Source organism: Odocoileus virginianus, chromosome 6 (assembly GCF_023699985.2).
Source record: "Odocoileus virginianus isolate 20LAN1187 ecotype Illinois chromosome 6, Ovbor_1.2, whole genome shotgun sequence".
NCBI classification, from domain to species: domain Eukaryota; kingdom Metazoa; phylum Chordata; class Mammalia; order Artiodactyla; family Cervidae; genus Odocoileus; species Odocoileus virginianus.
In genome coordinates, this window is record NC_069679.1 from 16295555 (window position 1) to 16312814 (window position 17260).

Consider the following 17260-nt stretch of genomic DNA (forward strand, 5'->3'; position numbering starts at 1 on the left):
AGGGATTGAACCCACATTCTCTGCATTGGAAGGCAGATTCTCAACCACTGGACCACCAGGGAAGATCACCAGAATTTTAAACAATTTGATGACATTCTTTATTTTTACTTCTATTTATCCAGTGACACTCTAGTATTCTTTGAAATACGATGTTACACAGTTTCATTTTCAAAGAACTCTTTGAACTGAATGCCTATAAATATAAATTTAGTAAATGGTAATACTGGCAGTATTACAACAATTATCTAGGGAAGGACCAAATGACTGAAGTGGGGGATCTGGCTTTAGCTATAGCCTCTCAGGCCTGTGCTGGCTTGTTGAGCCCTACCTTGACTTCTGTGTGACTTCACTGCCTTTGAGATAAAATGCTCTGCAAAGTGGCAAAAAACTCTTAGACTCCTATGATCTGCATTGCCAGATGGGAAACGTTGGAGATGTTTTCCTTTCTATCTCCAAGGTGGAGCCTGGTTCATCAACTGAGCTCACCCTTTTCCTGCACTTCTCCCCACAAAGCTAACGAAACACGGCTTTTTGATCCCAGTAGAGCATTATCCAGCAAATAGTTGATCTGGGCCTCAGAGAGCAAATATATTGAGTTGTTCAAAAAGCTCATTTCATTCATTTTTTCCATAAGATGTTACAGAAAATCTCAAACTAATTTTCTGGCCAACCCAATATATATATTTCCCTTTTGCAGGTTGTCAGCTGAGCCTTTCCCATTGGGATGGTTGAATTGCATTGTGATTGTTCATTACCTGTTGCAGACCCAAGCCTCTGGGCTTTTTGTGTGAGAGGGTAGGGGTGGCAGCAGGAGCCAAGGGTTGGCAGGAACATTTCATGCCAACCCAGTGACTGACCATGGACTTTGCAAGCTCTGAATCCAATTAAGTTGCAAACATGCTTTCCTCAAGTAGGTACTGACCGTGCAACTGGCCAGTCCCACTCAGGGAGGTCTGAGGAAGGGGTTCCTTTAATTGTGTATTTGATCCTATTTATTCATCACAAATCTTCCCAGTGGTCACAGTCTCAGGGCTGTTTTATCCATTAAGCACTAAAAGCCCAGTGCCCAGGGTCTGGGAGGTTTTCAAGGGCCTACAATATTTGAGACTAGGAAAAAAATATATTGGCTCCAATATAGGAAAAGTTAACTATAAAATCAAAGTTAAAATATTTACTTACCTGCTACCACAGTAACATAAAGTTGATTTCACTTATTTTGGAGTTTGGCACCCATAAGAAGTCTATTACTTTGGAAAAGAGTCTTAGGTTAGATTTTTTTTTTTTCCGTCCTTTTACTGGAATTCTCAATACCACGATTGGAGAAGGAGAAGTGCCAATCCCAAGTTATTTGGAGTCAAAGAATTTCAGAAGTAAAACTTTTAGAATCACTTCAGATACATTTGTGCAAGAATGATATTGAATGAGGAACATACATTTTATATATTCAATGTGGCATGACGAAATGTTAAAATGCCTAGTGTGGTATGGGGGTATTAAACGGAGCCCTTGACATTCTAGAGCTAGTTGCCTTGAGTGTATTGTTTACTGCTTTCCTAAAGACAGCCTGGATGATACACACTACATTGCTTTAGAGGCAGGTCAGCCCAGGGCTGCGCTGCAGCCACAGGAGGAAAGTGTATGCTAACCACCGCTCAGCCAACATATAGCATGTGCTTGGCACAGTGCTAGGTGCTCTGCTGATTAGAGCTGTCATTTAAAAGTACTTGGGGACTTCCCTGGTGGTCCAGTGGTTAAGACTCTGCACTTCCACTGCAGGTGGTTTGATCCCTGGTTGCGGAACTAAGATTCTGCATGCTGCAGTTTATGGCCAAAAATTTTTTTTAAGGAAGTGCTCACTGTGTGCCAAGGCCTTGTGCTTTATGTACAATTCAATTTGCAAAACAGTATTATGTGTTCCATGTTATTTTTTTCCATTTTATAGAAAAGGAAACGGAGGCTTGGAGAGGCTAGGTTTACAGATGGGTTAAGTGGCAGGCCTAGGACAGAAAAGGAGGGAGGGCTGGCTCCACTGTTGTGTTGTTCCCTCCTCACCACGCTGCTTTTTTAAATTTTATAAATGTGCTTTTCGAATCTATTATTTCCTGCATTTCCTGGTACCACTCATTTGGATGCTCAAACTGCCTTGTTCTATTATGTGACTCTCACATGTGTATTCATTCTTCCCGACTAGATGGTGAAACTGTGGAACAGAAATCAGGTCCTTTCCTGCCTCTCAGTCTCCACAGAGCTGGGCATGTGGCTAGCTCAGAGGGCTACTTATTTCCTCTTATTTCCTTATTTTATTTTTTGTTGTACTGAGTCTTCATTGCTGTGCGTGGGCTTCTCACTGCTTTGGCTCCTTTCGTTGCAGAGCATAGGCTCTAGGCCCACGGGCTTCAGTAGTTGCAGCACTTGTGGACCCGGACTTAGCTTCTCTGTGGCATGCGGGATCTTCCTGGACCAGGTCTGAAACCCTTGTCCGCTGTATTGGCAGTCAGATTCCTGTCCCAGTGTGGGAAGTCCCCACACTGCTTTCTGATAGTTACCTTATGGGCTGACAGTTACCATATGACTAATAGATTGGGCTTCTTTTCATCTCCTGTACATGTTTTGTTTTCTTCAACTTTATTTCTGCTTTTTTTCCCTCTTCCCTAGAGGTTTTCCCTCAACTATCGTCCATCCTTCAGAGCTCAGCTTGGTCTCCTGAGCTTGTGCTGGAACCTTCCCGTGCAACTCTACCTGGGGTGACTCTTTCCTGAACATACCTCCTTCAGCATGAACTCCTGGTACCACTCAGTTGGATGCTCAATCAGGTACTACCTTGTTCTATTATTTGACTCTGATGTGTGTATTCAGGATTCCCAACTAGATGGTGAACTTGTGGGCAGAAATCAGGTCCTTTCATGCTTCTCAGTCTCCATAAAGCTGGGATAGCTCAGAGGGATACTCAGTAACTGTGTGTTGAACTGAATCTCCACTCTTGTCCTCTTAGTCTCCTCATCATTTATAACCTGAAGAGTTTCAGTTGAATAATTTTTAAAAAGTATAATAATTTCTAAATATTTTCTAAAAAGAATAATTTCTAAAAGACTCTGTGAAACAAGAGGAAGCATCAAAGTGCTAGTGGCCAGACTAGAATGTGAAAAGAGATCCTGCAAGAAGACCCCAAAGGTAGCTCCAAGAGGGCGTGTGGAGAATAAGCACTGATTCTGTAGAGACCAGTTTTTCCAGGATAGCCTAGGAGGTGTGAAGAACTGACTCATTTGAAAAGATCCTGATGGTAGGAATGATTGAAGGCAGGAGGAGAAGGGGACGACAGAGGATAAGATGGTTGGATGACATCACTGACTCAATGGACATGAGTTTGAGTAAGCTCCGGGAGTTGGGAGTTGGTGATGGACAGGGAGGCTTGGCATACTGCAGTCCATGTGGTCACAGAGTCGGACATGACTGAGCTACTGAACTAAACTGAACTGGGGAGGTGTGAGGAGGGGGCCAGAAAAGTCTATCTGTTGCTGGCCTGAGGTAGTCTTTGAGCTACAAATGCCACCTTCATAATGGTTGTCAGGCTTTACGCTGGAGGCGAGGGGCAGCCTCTTCAGGAAGAAGGGGGTTCTGGAAGAGCAAGACTGGTGTAGGAGTGGCCAGGAGCACTACAAATGGCCGCAAGTGGCCAAGTGGAGAATGGGCGGTGTGTACATTTTCTGGTCCTCTGCTTGGATCTTGTGTGAGATTGCCCAGAACCGATTCCTGGCACCTCAATAGAGGGCCTTAGTGGGATCTGTTCACAGGGGTCTCTGAGGACAGGTTCAGCTTGAGTAACCAGCGGGAAGCTTCACTTGCTTGGCTAAGTTACTCCTGACTATGCATGAGAGGAGCTGTTGTTGACTATGTTTTCCATAGGTGCCAAGGATGAGGCAGGCTGGGGTGCAGATGCCCTGAGGTAAAATTCACCAAGAGGCAAGCTGAGTGAAGGTATAACGTTAACTTCAGGAGGCAGGTGGCTGCTGACAGTGTTCAGGTTCTCTGGGCACAGTATGGAAGATTCTCAGCTAACTTTCTGCCAAACAGCTCACACATCTGTGAGTACCACGTGGGGCCAGGACAGGTGACTGGAAGCTGTACTTACTCCTAATGATGGAAGTCCTGACAGTGGATGCCCTGACGTTCCACAGCTCTTCTGTGAAACACTATTGCGCTTCTAATTCAGAAAGGAGACTGAGATTGAGAATATTCAGCTCCTCAATTACTTTGTAAATATATATAAAGATATCCTCAGGAGAGAGGGAAGAGGGAGAAAAGAGAAAAATGCAAATAGAATGAAAGTCCAGGAAGCTGGGTAGATACAAGCTCAGGCTGGAAAAACCCAGAGGGACGCTAGAAGGATGAGCAGCCTGAAGGGCAGAGCCCTGCTCCAGGGTGTCTCTGAAGGACCGTAGGGCTACCTTGCCTGAGATTCTCTGAACGTCCTCCTTGCTCTGCTTGCTGGGTCTTGGCACTGAGTCTACAGCCAGGCTAGATAGAGGAGCTGGATTAGTCTCAGGCTGAGGCAGGAGCTTGCCAGAAACTTTGACAAGGAATCTCTCTAAGAAGGATTCTCCTCCAAGAGAATTGGAGGGGAAGACCCATGGCCATAAGATGTCCTGGATTCTGGTTTCTAAACTTTGAGCCTCAGAGTGCTATCACAGGAAATCTCTGTTCCCAGTGGCTGACTCTCTCTCTTACCAGCTCCATTTTTCTCTACTGTGAAGCTCTTTGGGGCCTTCTCAGGACGTCCAGTCCACCATGATTGTGCTTCAGTGGGTGTACTGCCTCCCTTTGTTCTTTCTATAGGATCTGTCCTCAGGCAGGAGAAGATGTAGTCTTCAATCCAACAAGCCTGGGGGTCTGTGTCTCCCCTTGCATGTGTTTTGAGGTTTTTGACTTACTTTAAGCCTGCGTTCAGTATTCACACCTCCCAGGGGTGATGATGACAGTGATAAAAACAGTCTGAGTGAACACTTACTGAGAGGGTTCTAGGTCCCAGTTTCAAGGGCTCCTTGTTTCTTTTCTCATTTTTAGATGTGAAGAACCTTCCTACTGCGCTGGCTCTGTGGTTATCATATCTTCCTCGTCCAGTTCTTATTTTTTCCCTGATAAGACTTCTGTTTTTCATTCTCATAGTGATTCACATGTAAAGAAATTTCTAAAAATTGTAAGCTTTGAGGGGAAGAATGCAAAACAAACCAGAACCAAATAAGATTCCCCTTTAAAGTATGAATAAACAGTGGTAAATGATATTTGGGCTATATTTAAAATTTTTAAAGTGAAATTTTTAGAGAATGAGTGAAAGGTGGGCTTCCCTGGTGCCTCAGCTGATAAAGAATCTGCCCGGAATGCGGGAGACCTGGGTTCGATCCCTGGGTTGGGAAGATCCCTTGGAGAAGGGAAAGGCTACCCACTCCAGTATTCCGGCCTAGAGAATTCCATGGACTGTACAGTCCATGGGGCTGCAAAGAGTTGAAAGGTGGGCATTCACTCCCTATTATTCAAAAAAGTTCTGGATTTTGGCTTGTAGTTTTAAAATAGCAGCACAAATTTTTTTCAATTCTATTTACAAAATTAAGAAAAAAAAGGCATAAATTAGTAACACTCTAAATAATACAGGACTGCATTATGTAGTTAAAGAACAAGCCAAAATGAAAAATGTGTGCTGAACCCTCATCCAGTTCTTTAAGAGAAATATCGGTCAGAGGCATAGTCCACAGAGAGCAAATTAAAGAAAACCTTATCAAGGCGAGTGTATTCCTAGTCTAGGTTGAATGCAGATATGCACAAAGTGCACACAAAGCCATGAGATAAATGTCTTCTTTCCCAATTTTACCAAAACATATATTTAGGAGGGGAAAGGAAGTAATTTGAAACATTGTTTTTAACACAAAATAAAACTATGATAGGGTTTATTGAAACATTGAAATCAATTGTTTAAAAAATAATTTTCAAATGTTTCTGCTTTGAAATAATTTCAAATTTATATATGTTTTAGGAATAGGACACTGAGCTCCCCTATATACTTCACCCATATTTCCTAATTTTTATTAACATTTCTGAACTGTTTGGGACTAAGTTACAGACCAAGTGCTTCATTGCCCCTTCATACCAAAATGAACATTTCCTAACTACAAGTATGCCTGCCTGCATAACCAGAGCATAGGCATCAAAACCAGGAAATTAACATTGATTCATTATTACCACAAATTAAAGTCTAAGATATAAAACAACTATGCATGTGGCTATTTTATAAATATTAATTAAGTGAAAGAAAAAGGCTTCAGAGAAAGCTCATGCCTGCTGGACATGACTTAGTGTTTAATTAATTCTCCTCTGCCATTACTAGCACTTCAGGGAAAAGTCTGAGAAACATTGCTCTGGGGTCTCTAGTTGACCATGAACACCCAGCTCTGGATGTGCCAAACTTGAGGGTAAAGCATGATAATCCTTACCAAAGATAAAAGATTTTGGATGTTTCAGGCCCATCTGTAGATCCACCCAATGGGATCTCTGCAATGCTTTCACCTTGGCCCCAAACAGCAGATGGAGAGTAAAGACCTTTGTTCTTGCTGTGTGCCCTTATTTATGTCTCCAACAGGCATGGCCCAGGGATATGCTTGACGAGTTTACCGTCAAGTTCTTGGGTGCTATTTTGTTTTTTCCATCTCATTGATACAATGTAAGCATTCAGGTGAAGGGGGTGTAGTCCACAGGTGAGCAGCAGAAAGGTAAACACCTGAGGATCATGGACACTGAACACTCTGTTTTCGATGAACATGCTTTTGTCTCAATCTGGGAACCTGCCCATTTGCTGATTGATTTGCCAGTCATGTATTGTGAGTTTGACCTTGGAAGATGTCTGAGATCCATTTGGAAGCTTTAACTGGAATAACACTTTATTTTTTTTTTTTTCCATTTATGGAATAACACTTTAGAAATATCATTGGACTAGTTCAAGAAACATGAGTTCTTACTTAAACTAATCACAGGGTCTTAGGTTCCCTGGGTTTCATTTTTCTCATTTGCAAAATAGGGAGGGCAGTACTAGATGATCTCTGAGGTCACTGGATATAGCATCTTATGAGATCGTTTTGTGAATATCTACTGAAAGAGTCTAAAGCTATGCAGACGTGAATGCCATGGCCCAAGCAGGAATTTGTACTGATTCACACCAGGTCAGTTTGTTTGCTAGTTTATTTATTTATAGTGAAAATATGGTTGGTTTACAATATTGTATTAGTTTCAGGTGTACAGTTTATGTTTTAAATGTGTAACTTCAACTAAGTTTCCAGGTGAAGATCATAGAAAGTAACAATGGTGATATTTTACCATTGTAAACAATCCATGAGAAAGCAGTGGACCACCCTTGGTGGTAGTTTTGTGTAACAGAAGACAGACTAGCAACTGAAGCTGAATCAGAGGGTGGGAAAAATACAAGAGGTCTTCCATGATGGAATGAAGGGACAGTAAGCTTACTCAAGGACTAGTTTAAATGACTCAGGAAGGGAAGTGGAAATATAACTAGGAACTTCTCTCCATCAACTGCTGTGATAATTGAACTCTTTGGAGAGGAGCTGGTAAGGAGGATACTCTCAAAAGTTAGTGACCTTGATTCCTTTGCCTTCTTTCCACATCTTTGGATTCATGAATGGTAGAGATGAGAAAAACCCATTACATAGTCTTAATAGAAATGTTCAATAGCTTTCTTTCCCCTCTAATTGAAAACATTGCTCCCACTTCACTCCAGAGAGAGCAGAGAAATTAGTGCATATTGTCCTTTTTGTCTAATCTTGAACGTTACCTTATCTCCTCTTTGCTAGGAATTGTTTTGGACAAGAGGAGGCTGAGGAGGAGCTCTGCCTTCTTTGTTTAAGTCCTCTGTTCTGTTACGGAAGTCAGGCCTACTCCATCAGAGATTTGGCCACTCAACATTTGACATCAGAGTAATAAATATAAATGATTACATTTCTCAAACTTTTCCTGCATACCAGCCACTGTACTAAGTGCTTTGTCTATGTTATCACATTTAATGTGTGTAATACTCTGAAGTAGATGACCTTTACACAGATGAGGAAATTCCAGTTTCTCTAAGTCAAGAGGACTTTCCTTCACGGGCATATTTCCATTACGGGTAGACATCTTTCCTTGCCTCTCCTCCCGTGAACTTCCCATGAAGCCTCACTAGCAATGTTTTCTCATGTCCCCGTGGCTTCATGGATGTTCCCATGCTTACTGGCTTTGAAATCCTGCACAGGAAAACATCCTGGTAAGAACTGTGACTGCTGCTTCTCTCTCCAGGTGGAATAGGAGGTAGAAGGAGGACTTTATAATGAGGATCTGAAGTTTTCAAAGCTCTCTTTGAGGCCCAGTTGTGCAGTAGCACAGGTCAGATGTGGTGAAATTGGGCAAGGTTCTTGCCAGGAAGGCTGTTCCCTGAGGATTGTTATTGGTTTGTTTGCTGCTGCTGTAGCTCTGAGGTCACCCCTTAGGGCCGTAGACACTATGAAGAGGGCCATCTGAGTGGATGTGAGGAAAAAGTTTCCAGTCTCGAGGGCATGTCCTCCTCCTACAACATGCCCTTGAGGTCAGGACCCTTCTCTCTGCTTTGACTCAGCTGGCCCTCTTCATAGTGTCTGTGGGTCATTTTCTTCAGAGCCTTGTGACTTTGGAGCAACTAGAGTCATGTCAAAAAGTCTCCTACCTAGTCTACCTCAGATAGTCTCAGGCCTAGAAAGTTAGCTCACACTAGCTCCAGTTTTGGGTTATGTTCCTTATGAGATGCTATTTCTGCTCCTTAGATAGATCCAGGGCGAAACAATTTCCTTGAGAGCCATCTACCCAAGACTGGGCGATACCTCCCTGGACACCCTCCTCCCCCTTCAAGCTGCCACCCCCAGGAACAGAAATCTCACAACTAATCACTTTTCTTTTCCCATTTTTCAGCCTTCAAGTAAGAATGTGTCAAGATGCAACCTTGGTAATTGGCGCAAACCTCTTATTCGTTTTGGACCTCAGCTTTGGCCTTTAAAGTCTGAATAGCCCAATGCTTATTTCAACATAATTCCTGGCATCCCTGAACTTGGCTGTGATCAAGATCATGTGAAGGAGTGGGTGACTGTCAAATCTAATCAGTTAATGCATTAGTATGAAAACAAGTCAGGTCATTTGGGTTCATTGTTAATATCGGAATAAGCTCTTTCAAATATTGGTGAGCACTCTGAATGTAACTGGAAGTGAAATTTTCCTTCTGAACTTTAAAAGTTGAAATTCTATCAGTTGGTGGAAATACAAATACATGATTATTATTTTAAGGAAAATGTAATTATTGATTGTAAAATCTTATACTTGGCTTCCCCTATAGCTCAGAGGTAAAGAATCTGCCTGTAGTGGAGGAGATGCAGGGGACGTTGGTTTGATCCCTGGGTAGGGATGACCCCCTGGAGAAGGCAGGCAACCCACTCCAGTATTCTTGCCTGAATAATCATATGCACAGAGGAGCCTGGCGGGCTACAGTCCAAAGGATCGCAAAGAGTTGAACACAACTGAGCAGCTGAGTACGAGCACAAGCACAAAAGCTTATACTACATATAGAATTCATTAAGAATTCTCAGTTAAAAAATAGTCTCTTATTTTTATTTATATTTTATTTTTCTATTTTCATTAGTTGACAGTTATATAAATAGTAGAAGAGTATAGATTACCAGGATAACTTTAGGAAAAAACCTTATATACTTTTTGAGCCAAAAATATTTACAATATTTCAATAAATAGTACAGTTCAGTTCAATCTGTCCAACTCTGCGATCCTATGGACTGCAGCACGCCAGGCTTCTCTGTCCATCACCAAATCCCAGAACTTGCTCAAACTCATGTCCATTGAGTCAGTGACGCCATTCAACCATCTCATCCTCTGTCGTCCCCTTCTCCTCCCGCTTTCAACCTTTCCCAGCATCAAGGTCTTTTCAAATGAGTCAGTTCTTCTCATCAGGTGGTCAAAGTGTTGGAGTTTCAGCTTCAGAATCAGCCCATCCAATGAACATTCAGGACTGATTTCCTTTAGGATGGACTGGTTTGATCTCCTTGCAGTCCAAGGGACTCTCGAGAGTCTTCTCCAGCACCACAGTTCAAAAGCATCAATTCTTCGCTACTCAGCTTTTTTGTAGTCCAGCTCTCACATCCATACATGACTACTGGAAAAATCGTAGCTTTGACTAGATGGACCTTTGTTGGCAAAGTAATGTCTCTGCTTTTTTAATATGCTGTCTAGGTTGGTCATAGCTTTTCTTCCAAGGAGCGTCTTTTAATTTCATGGTTGCAATCACCATCTGCAGTGATTTTGGAGCCCCCCCTCCAAATAAAGTCTGTCACTATTCCCATTGTTTCCCCATCTATCTGCCATGAAGTGATGAGACTGGATGCCATGATCTTAGTTTTCGGGATGTTGAGTTTTAAGCCTACTTTTTCCATTCTCCTCATTCACGTTCATCAAGAGGCTCTTTAGTTCTTCATTTTATGCCATAAGGGTGGTATCATCTACATATATGAGGTTATTGATATTTCTCCTGGAAATCTTGATTCCAGTTTGTGCTTCATCCAGCCCGGCATTTCGCATGATGTACTCTGCATATAAGTTAAATGAGCAGGGTGACAATATACAGTCTCGACATACTCCTTTCTCAATTTGGAACCAGTCTGTTGTTCCATGTCCAGTTCTAACTGTTGCTTCTTGACCTGCATACAGAGTTGTCAGAGGAGACAGGTCAGGTGGTCTGGTATTCCCATTTCTTTCAGAATTTTCCACAGTTTGTTGTGATCCACCCAGTCAAAGGCATTGGCATAATCAATAAAGTGGAAGTAAATGTTTTTCTGGAACTCTTTTGCTTTTTTGATGATCCAACAGATGTTGGGAATTTGCCAGGAACCAGGAACCAGGAACCAGGGTCCCTGGTTCCTCTGGCTCTTCTAAATCAAGCTTGAACATCTGGAAGTTCACAGTTAATGTAATGTTGAAGCCTGCTTGAATAATTTTAAGCATTACTTTGCTAGCATGTGAAATGAATGCAATTGTGAGGTAGTTTGAACATTCTTTGGCATTGCCTTTCTTTGGCACTGGAATGAAAATTGATCTTTTCCAGTCCTGTGCCCACTGCTGAGTTTTCCAAATTTGCTGGCATACTGAGTGCAGCACTTTAATAGCATTATCTTTTAGGATTTGAAATAGCTCAACTGGAATTCCATCTCCTCTACTTGTTTTGTTTGTAGCAATGTTTCCTAAGGCCCACTTGACTTCGCATTCCAGGATGTCTGACTCTAGGTGAGTAATCACACCATTGTGGTTATCTGGGTAGTGAAAATCTTTTTTGTACAGTTCTTCTATGTATTCTTGCCACCTCTTAATATCTTCTGCTTCTGTTAGGTGCATACCATTTCTGTCCTTTATTGTGCCCATCTTTGCATGAAATGTTCCTTTGGTATCTCTAATTTTCTTGAAGTGATCTCTAGTCTTTCCCATCCTACTGTTTTTCTCTATTTCTTTGCATTGATCTTTGAGGAAGGCTTTCTTATCTCTCCTTGCTATTCTTTGGAACTCTGCATTCAAATGGGTGTATCTTTCTTTTTCTCCTTTGCTTTTTACTTCTCTTCTATTCTCAGCTATTTGTAAGGCTTCCTCAGACATTTTTGCATTTTTTTTTTTTGCATTTTTTTTGCATTTCTTTTTGCATTTCTTTTTCTTGGGGATAGTCTTGATCACTGCCTCTTGTACAATGTCAAGAACCTCTGTCCATAGTTCTTCAGGAACTCTGTCTATCATATCTAATCCCTTGAATCTATTTGTCACTTCCACTGTATAATTGTAGGGGATTTGATTTAGGTCATACCTGAATGGTCTAGTGGTTTTCCCTAGTTTCTTCAATTTAAGTGTGAATTTGGGAATAAGGAATTCATGATCTGAGCCACAGTCAGCTCCTGGTCTTGTTTTTGCTGACTGTATAGAGCTTTTCCATCTTTGGCTGCAAAGAATATAATCAATCTGATTTTGGTATTGACTATTTGGTGATGTCCATGTGTAGAGTCTTCTCTTGTATTGTTGGAAGAGGGTGTTTACTATGACCAGTGTGTTCTCTCGGCAAAACTCTGTCAGGTTTGCCCTGCTTCATTTTGTACTCCAAGGCCAAACTTACCTGTTACTCCAAGTATCTCTTGACTTCCTATTTTTGCCTTCCAGTCCCCTTAAATGAAAAGGGTGTTAGTTCTAGAAGGTCTTGTATGTCTTTATGGAACTGTTCAACTTCAGCTTCTTCAGTGTTACTGGTTGGGGCATAGACTTGGATTACCGTGATATCGAATGGTTTGCCTTGGAAATGAACAGAGATCATTCTGCCATTTTTTGAGATTGCACCCAAGTACTGCAGTTTGGACTCTTTTGTTGACTATGATGGCTACTCCATTTCTTCTAAGGGATTCTTGCCCACAGTAGTAGATATAATGGTCATCTGAGTTAAATTTGCCCATTCCTGTCCATTTTAGTTCACTGATTCCTAAAATATCGATGTTCACTCTTGCCATCCTGTTAGACCACTTCCATTTGCCTTGATTCATGGACCTAACATTCCAGGTTCCTATGCAATATTGTTCTTTACAGCACTGGACTTTACTTCCATCGCCAGTCACATCCACAACTGGGCATTGTTTTTGCTTTGACTCTGTCTCTTCATTCTTTCTGGAGTTATTTCTCCACTCTTCTCCAGTAGCCTGTTGGGCACCTACTGACCTGGCGATAAGGATGACCTCCTTCAAAAGGTCCCATGCATGCACCGCCACACTCAGTGCCCCTGACCCTGCAGCAGGCCACAGCTGACTCACGCTTCTGCCGGAGACTCCTGGACACTCACAGGCAAGTCTGAGTCAGTCTCTTGTGGGGTCAGTGCTCCTTTCTCCTTGGTCCTGGTGCACACAGGGTCTTGTTTGTGCCCTCCAAGAGTCTGTTTCCCCAGTCCTGTGTAAGTTCTGGTGGCTCTATGGGGTTAATGATGACCCCCTCCAAGAGAGCTTAATCCACACCCTGGTGTGGGTAAATAGTCCAACTACTATTTAATTTAACAAATAGTACAAAGTAGGATGATAGAAATGGATTAGATCATGATTCTGTGATTTTATTTTATTATAATATTTGTGAATTGATGTATTAGCATTTCTCATGTTAAATAAACTAATCTTTAAAAACTACACTTTTTGGGAAGAGTTTAAAATTGAGGCATAATTTCCATGCAGTAAAGTACACAGATCATAAATGTGCAGCGCAGTAAATTTTCACAAAGTAAGCATATCCAGAGCAGGAATCAAACACTTCCAGCTTACTTCCTATACCTTCCCAGTTAGTACTCCCTAAGGCTACCACTATTCTGACCATTATCGTCATAGATTGCTTTAGAATTATGTTTAATTTTGAGATTATGAGTCCTTCAAGAAAAAAAAATTATATTTGAAAATTCTTTTTATTTTGAGAGAATACATTAATTTTAGCCACTTAAGAAGTTTATGAGGAGGATGTCTTCCAAAACCATAATATCCATAAGAAAAATCATCAATAAATAGTATAAAAAGAGTTGTTAAAGAAGAAAAAAGTGAAAAGCAAAAAATCAGCTACCCGTCAGTCATGGTTATCCATATACCTCCATTGAAAATCGTCTATTTAGAGTGATAAATGTATAGCACAGTGACCATAGATATGTAGACTTTACATTCAGTCATTTGGCTATAAAGTATATTTACTGCCCCTCTACTTTTAAGGATCATCAATGTATTGGCCCCACACTTGGCTTGAAGTGTTCGATGTTTTGCTCCCCATTGTTTTCATCATCCCTTCCCTCACCATCTCAAACCACCTGGTCTGTCTAGCCAAAAGTGGATATGATAGGGTTATTGCTACTACTGCCTGCTACTAGCTATTATTATTGACTGCTTACCAGTGCCAGGGGTTGACTGAGACTTCAAAAATGTCATTTCTAAGTCTTCTTGAAATCCTATTGGGTAGTTGGTATTACTCCAATATACATGGAAACATAGTTGCAAAGAGGTGCTGGTTTTCTTGAAGACATGTAGTCACAAAGGACTGAGCCAAGATTTATATCCAATTGTATCTGGCTCCAAAGCTTACCTGACTCTGGTAAGGCATAAAGGAACACTGGAGTGTTGAGAAGGGACAGGTAGGCAGTAGACTCCGCAGCTGGGAAGGGAAGGTCTAACAAGGTAGTCTTTAGGTGCTCAGCTAGGGTGGGCATGGGCGTAGTGAAGTTTGGGACTGAGATTAAGAGAGAGAGAAGGGGCTGGTGATGGTCAGGGCTGCAGACAATGCTGGGTGGGGGCTATGAGTGGGAGGCTATCAGCACTGAGCTGACAGAAACCAATAGTTTCTCCAGTTCTGCTCACCAGGAAGGGAGAATTGGTGTCTGCAGCCCTTGGGGGACAGGGAGGTGGCATTTCCACATCTCAACCCCTCTGGCCTGGGCGGACAGCCAGAGCGGAGAGCCAGGGAAGCACCAAGCAGGAGAGATCATTATCGGGAGGAAGGAAGCTCTGGCAGCTCCCACAAGCTTGTTTGTGACAAGCAGGCACTGGGCCACGGAAGTCCCTTGAGGTCAAGGGAAATGTGATCCTGGAACAGCGGGATGAAGCTGGGACACTTCCCTGACGCACTGTGCCTTCAGGGCTAAGCGATCCAGCCAGCCAGAGCCAGGCCCAGGGCCCAGGACGGAAGAGTAGTGGGCTGGAGAAGGGGAGGGCAGAGCGGCGGGGCGGGGGTGGGGTGCAGGGAAGAGAGAGGATTACGATCCTTGGAACACCTCAGCAGCAGTCCCTTGGCTAGAGAGGTAATGACCTTTCCTGCAGCCAGCATGGCGTAACTGGCTCTTCGGAGCTCCCCGACATTGCCTCACGGGTGAACTCTCACCCAGTAACCCCCTGGTCCCTGCAGAGCTCTCCATTTCGGGCCCAGTGATAAACTAGAAAGTGCACGGCAGGCAGAGTCAGGAGACCTGGTTTCAAGTCCAAATTCTGCTACGAACCTCCCTGACAAGCTCTTTAATTAATAAAGCCATCTGAAACCTCAATTTCCTCATCCCTAAAGAAGTAAGTAATCTCTGTCAAGTCTGTCTCACAAGGGACGCCCGTGGACACACCATGAAGAGCCTGAAATGCCCAATCATTGTGATGTGTTATGGCCTCCTTCTCTTCCTTTCCGGCCGCCTCCCTGCACACAGGCCACCTCACCACCACATCAGGGCTGGGGAAGAGGCCTAGTTTAGGAACCGGAGTAACTCTTTCCTAAATCCCATACACGCTTTTTCCAGTCCTTTCTTCCTCGTGCCATGCTGCCATAAGAAGATAGGGCACGGGAGAGATGTACGAGGCACAGACCAAGGAACCCACACCCTTAAGCTTATTGGGGATAAACTTCTGAAAAAACAGCAATAAAAAGTAGAGAGATCACCATCTCTTCCAGAGCTTAGCCTGCTAAGGTATCACCTCAGCCCTCCAGGCCTCTATCTTTTCAGAGGAGCTTGAGCCAGGAAGTGTCCCAAGAGATGTCAGAAGAGAACCTTCTGGGTGGAGGAGTGGTCCAGAGGTCTGAAGAGGGAATTAGCTCAAGCACAAGGTAGGCTGGAAACCTAAAGGACTTTTTCCAAGTGGACAGGAACCAGCTTGAATTTCCCAGAGTCCCCTTTCTTGGGAGGGTCACAGGCCACGATGTAAGAAGCGACCCGTTTCTTCTCCTTGTACTTGCAGTCTGGGTATCTCTTTGAGGTGAGCTTACAGTCGGTCAGGGATACAGGCTTCTGGCTCTGGTGGCAGTTATTCTTATGATTCTTGCAGGCTTTGTTGGGAGTCTGACAAGTGGTGGCCACACTGGAGAAGGACTCATGTAGGAAGGTGTTGAGGTCTTTGCAGCGTTTGGAAAACTTGTTGATTTTGCGCATCGCGGCGTTGCAGCCTTGAGGCCTGGGCTGCACATGCTGAATTTCAAACCACTGAGCTGGGGTCATGTTCCCAGGCCTGGCACTGACTGGGTCCTCGGCCACCCACAGCCCCAGCAGCAGGAGCAGCAGCAGAGGGCAGAATCCTGCTCTGGCTGGCGCCATCTGTCTTAGGGGGCACAGTTGGAAGGGAGGACTGGGGTCTCTGGGGATGGAGAGCAGGAGGTGGAAATTAGCCCTCCTGAACCTGCTCCTTCCACCGAATCACCATCTCCCTCCCTCTGTCTCCTTCCTCCCTCTGCCTGTCTTTTTCCCCCTGTCTTCTCTGCGTGCCCACAGCTGCTATGATCCCTTCCCATAATCCTAGGGCTCTGTCCCCCTCATCTTGTGTCCCTATCTTCTTTCATTCATTCTGTCCCACACGTCTCCTACTCCTTGCTCCATCTCCTCTCCCTCACCTCCCTCCTTCTGTGTCCCTGTTTCTATCCTTTTCTGTTTTATACCCTCCACGACTCCATCCCCATCTCCTCCAAAGGCCCATTTTGTGCCCCCAGCCCCCAGCATCTCTCTCCTCTCCCCCCTGTGTGTCCTCATCCCTCCACATTGAGTCCCCCCTTTGCCCACCTTGTCACTCACCTGAGGGTACTCTTATCTGACCAGAACCCATCCCTCCCTGTCCTCCCCTCACCCACGTCCTACTGTGGCCTCACCTCGTGAAGGAGTCTTCCTGTTGCAATGCCGGCTCAGTGGACACACCTTCCCTCCGCTGGTCTTCAGATCTCTGAGGGCCTCCTCTCCCACCACAAACTCCTTAAGAGCTTGCCTGGCCTGTGGTGCTTTTATTTGGGTGTGGGCTGGGGAGTAGCCCTCGATCAGGAAATGAATCAGGGTCATGTCTTTCCACTCACATATTCCAAGTGTATTAAGTGGAGCTAGTACACCTGCCTAAACATCTTTAGCCATGAGGAAGTTTGAATCGGCATACTCAAAGAGTAGATCTGGCCTCTAGCCACAAGGTTGTGATGACTCTGATAAAACACTTGACCCAGGTGTCTACCCCAAATGACAGCTGTCATTTATCCTCTCCTGTATGCACCTCTGGTTCTGATTCTGGGAAAAGCCCATGGCTATGGTGGTAAGGGTTGCTTTTTTCTGATCTGAGATACAGATGGAATAGCCTAGAAAGTTACTTTGCAAGACTTCCTGTCATCAGGACTTACTAATAATCTTTTGGAGGAGACAGGGAAATGGACCAAT

General features: G+C 43.6%; 1 protein-coding gene and 1 long non-coding RNA gene across 2 annotated transcripts; one reads left to right on the plus strand and one right to left on the minus strand.

Annotated features, from left to right (window-relative positions):
• Positions 1–2661: 2661 nt before the first annotated feature.
• On the plus strand, positions 2662–13256 carry LOC139035593 (uncharacterized). Its single transcript, XR_011488201.1, has 2 exons — positions 2662–2813; positions 8974–13256. It is a non-coding gene; the product is annotated as an uncharacterized lncRNA (long non-coding RNA).
• Positions 13257–13463: 207 nt separating this feature from the next.
• On the minus strand, positions 13464–16531 carry LOC110137135 (ribonuclease 7-like). Its single transcript, XM_020893371.2, has one exon. It carries the CDS (start codon positions 16166–16168, stop codon positions 15698–15700), a length of 471 nt encoding a protein of 156 aa, XP_020749030.1. The 5' UTR covers positions 16169–16531; the 3' UTR covers positions 13464–15697.
• Positions 16532–17260: the final 729 nt, after the last annotated feature.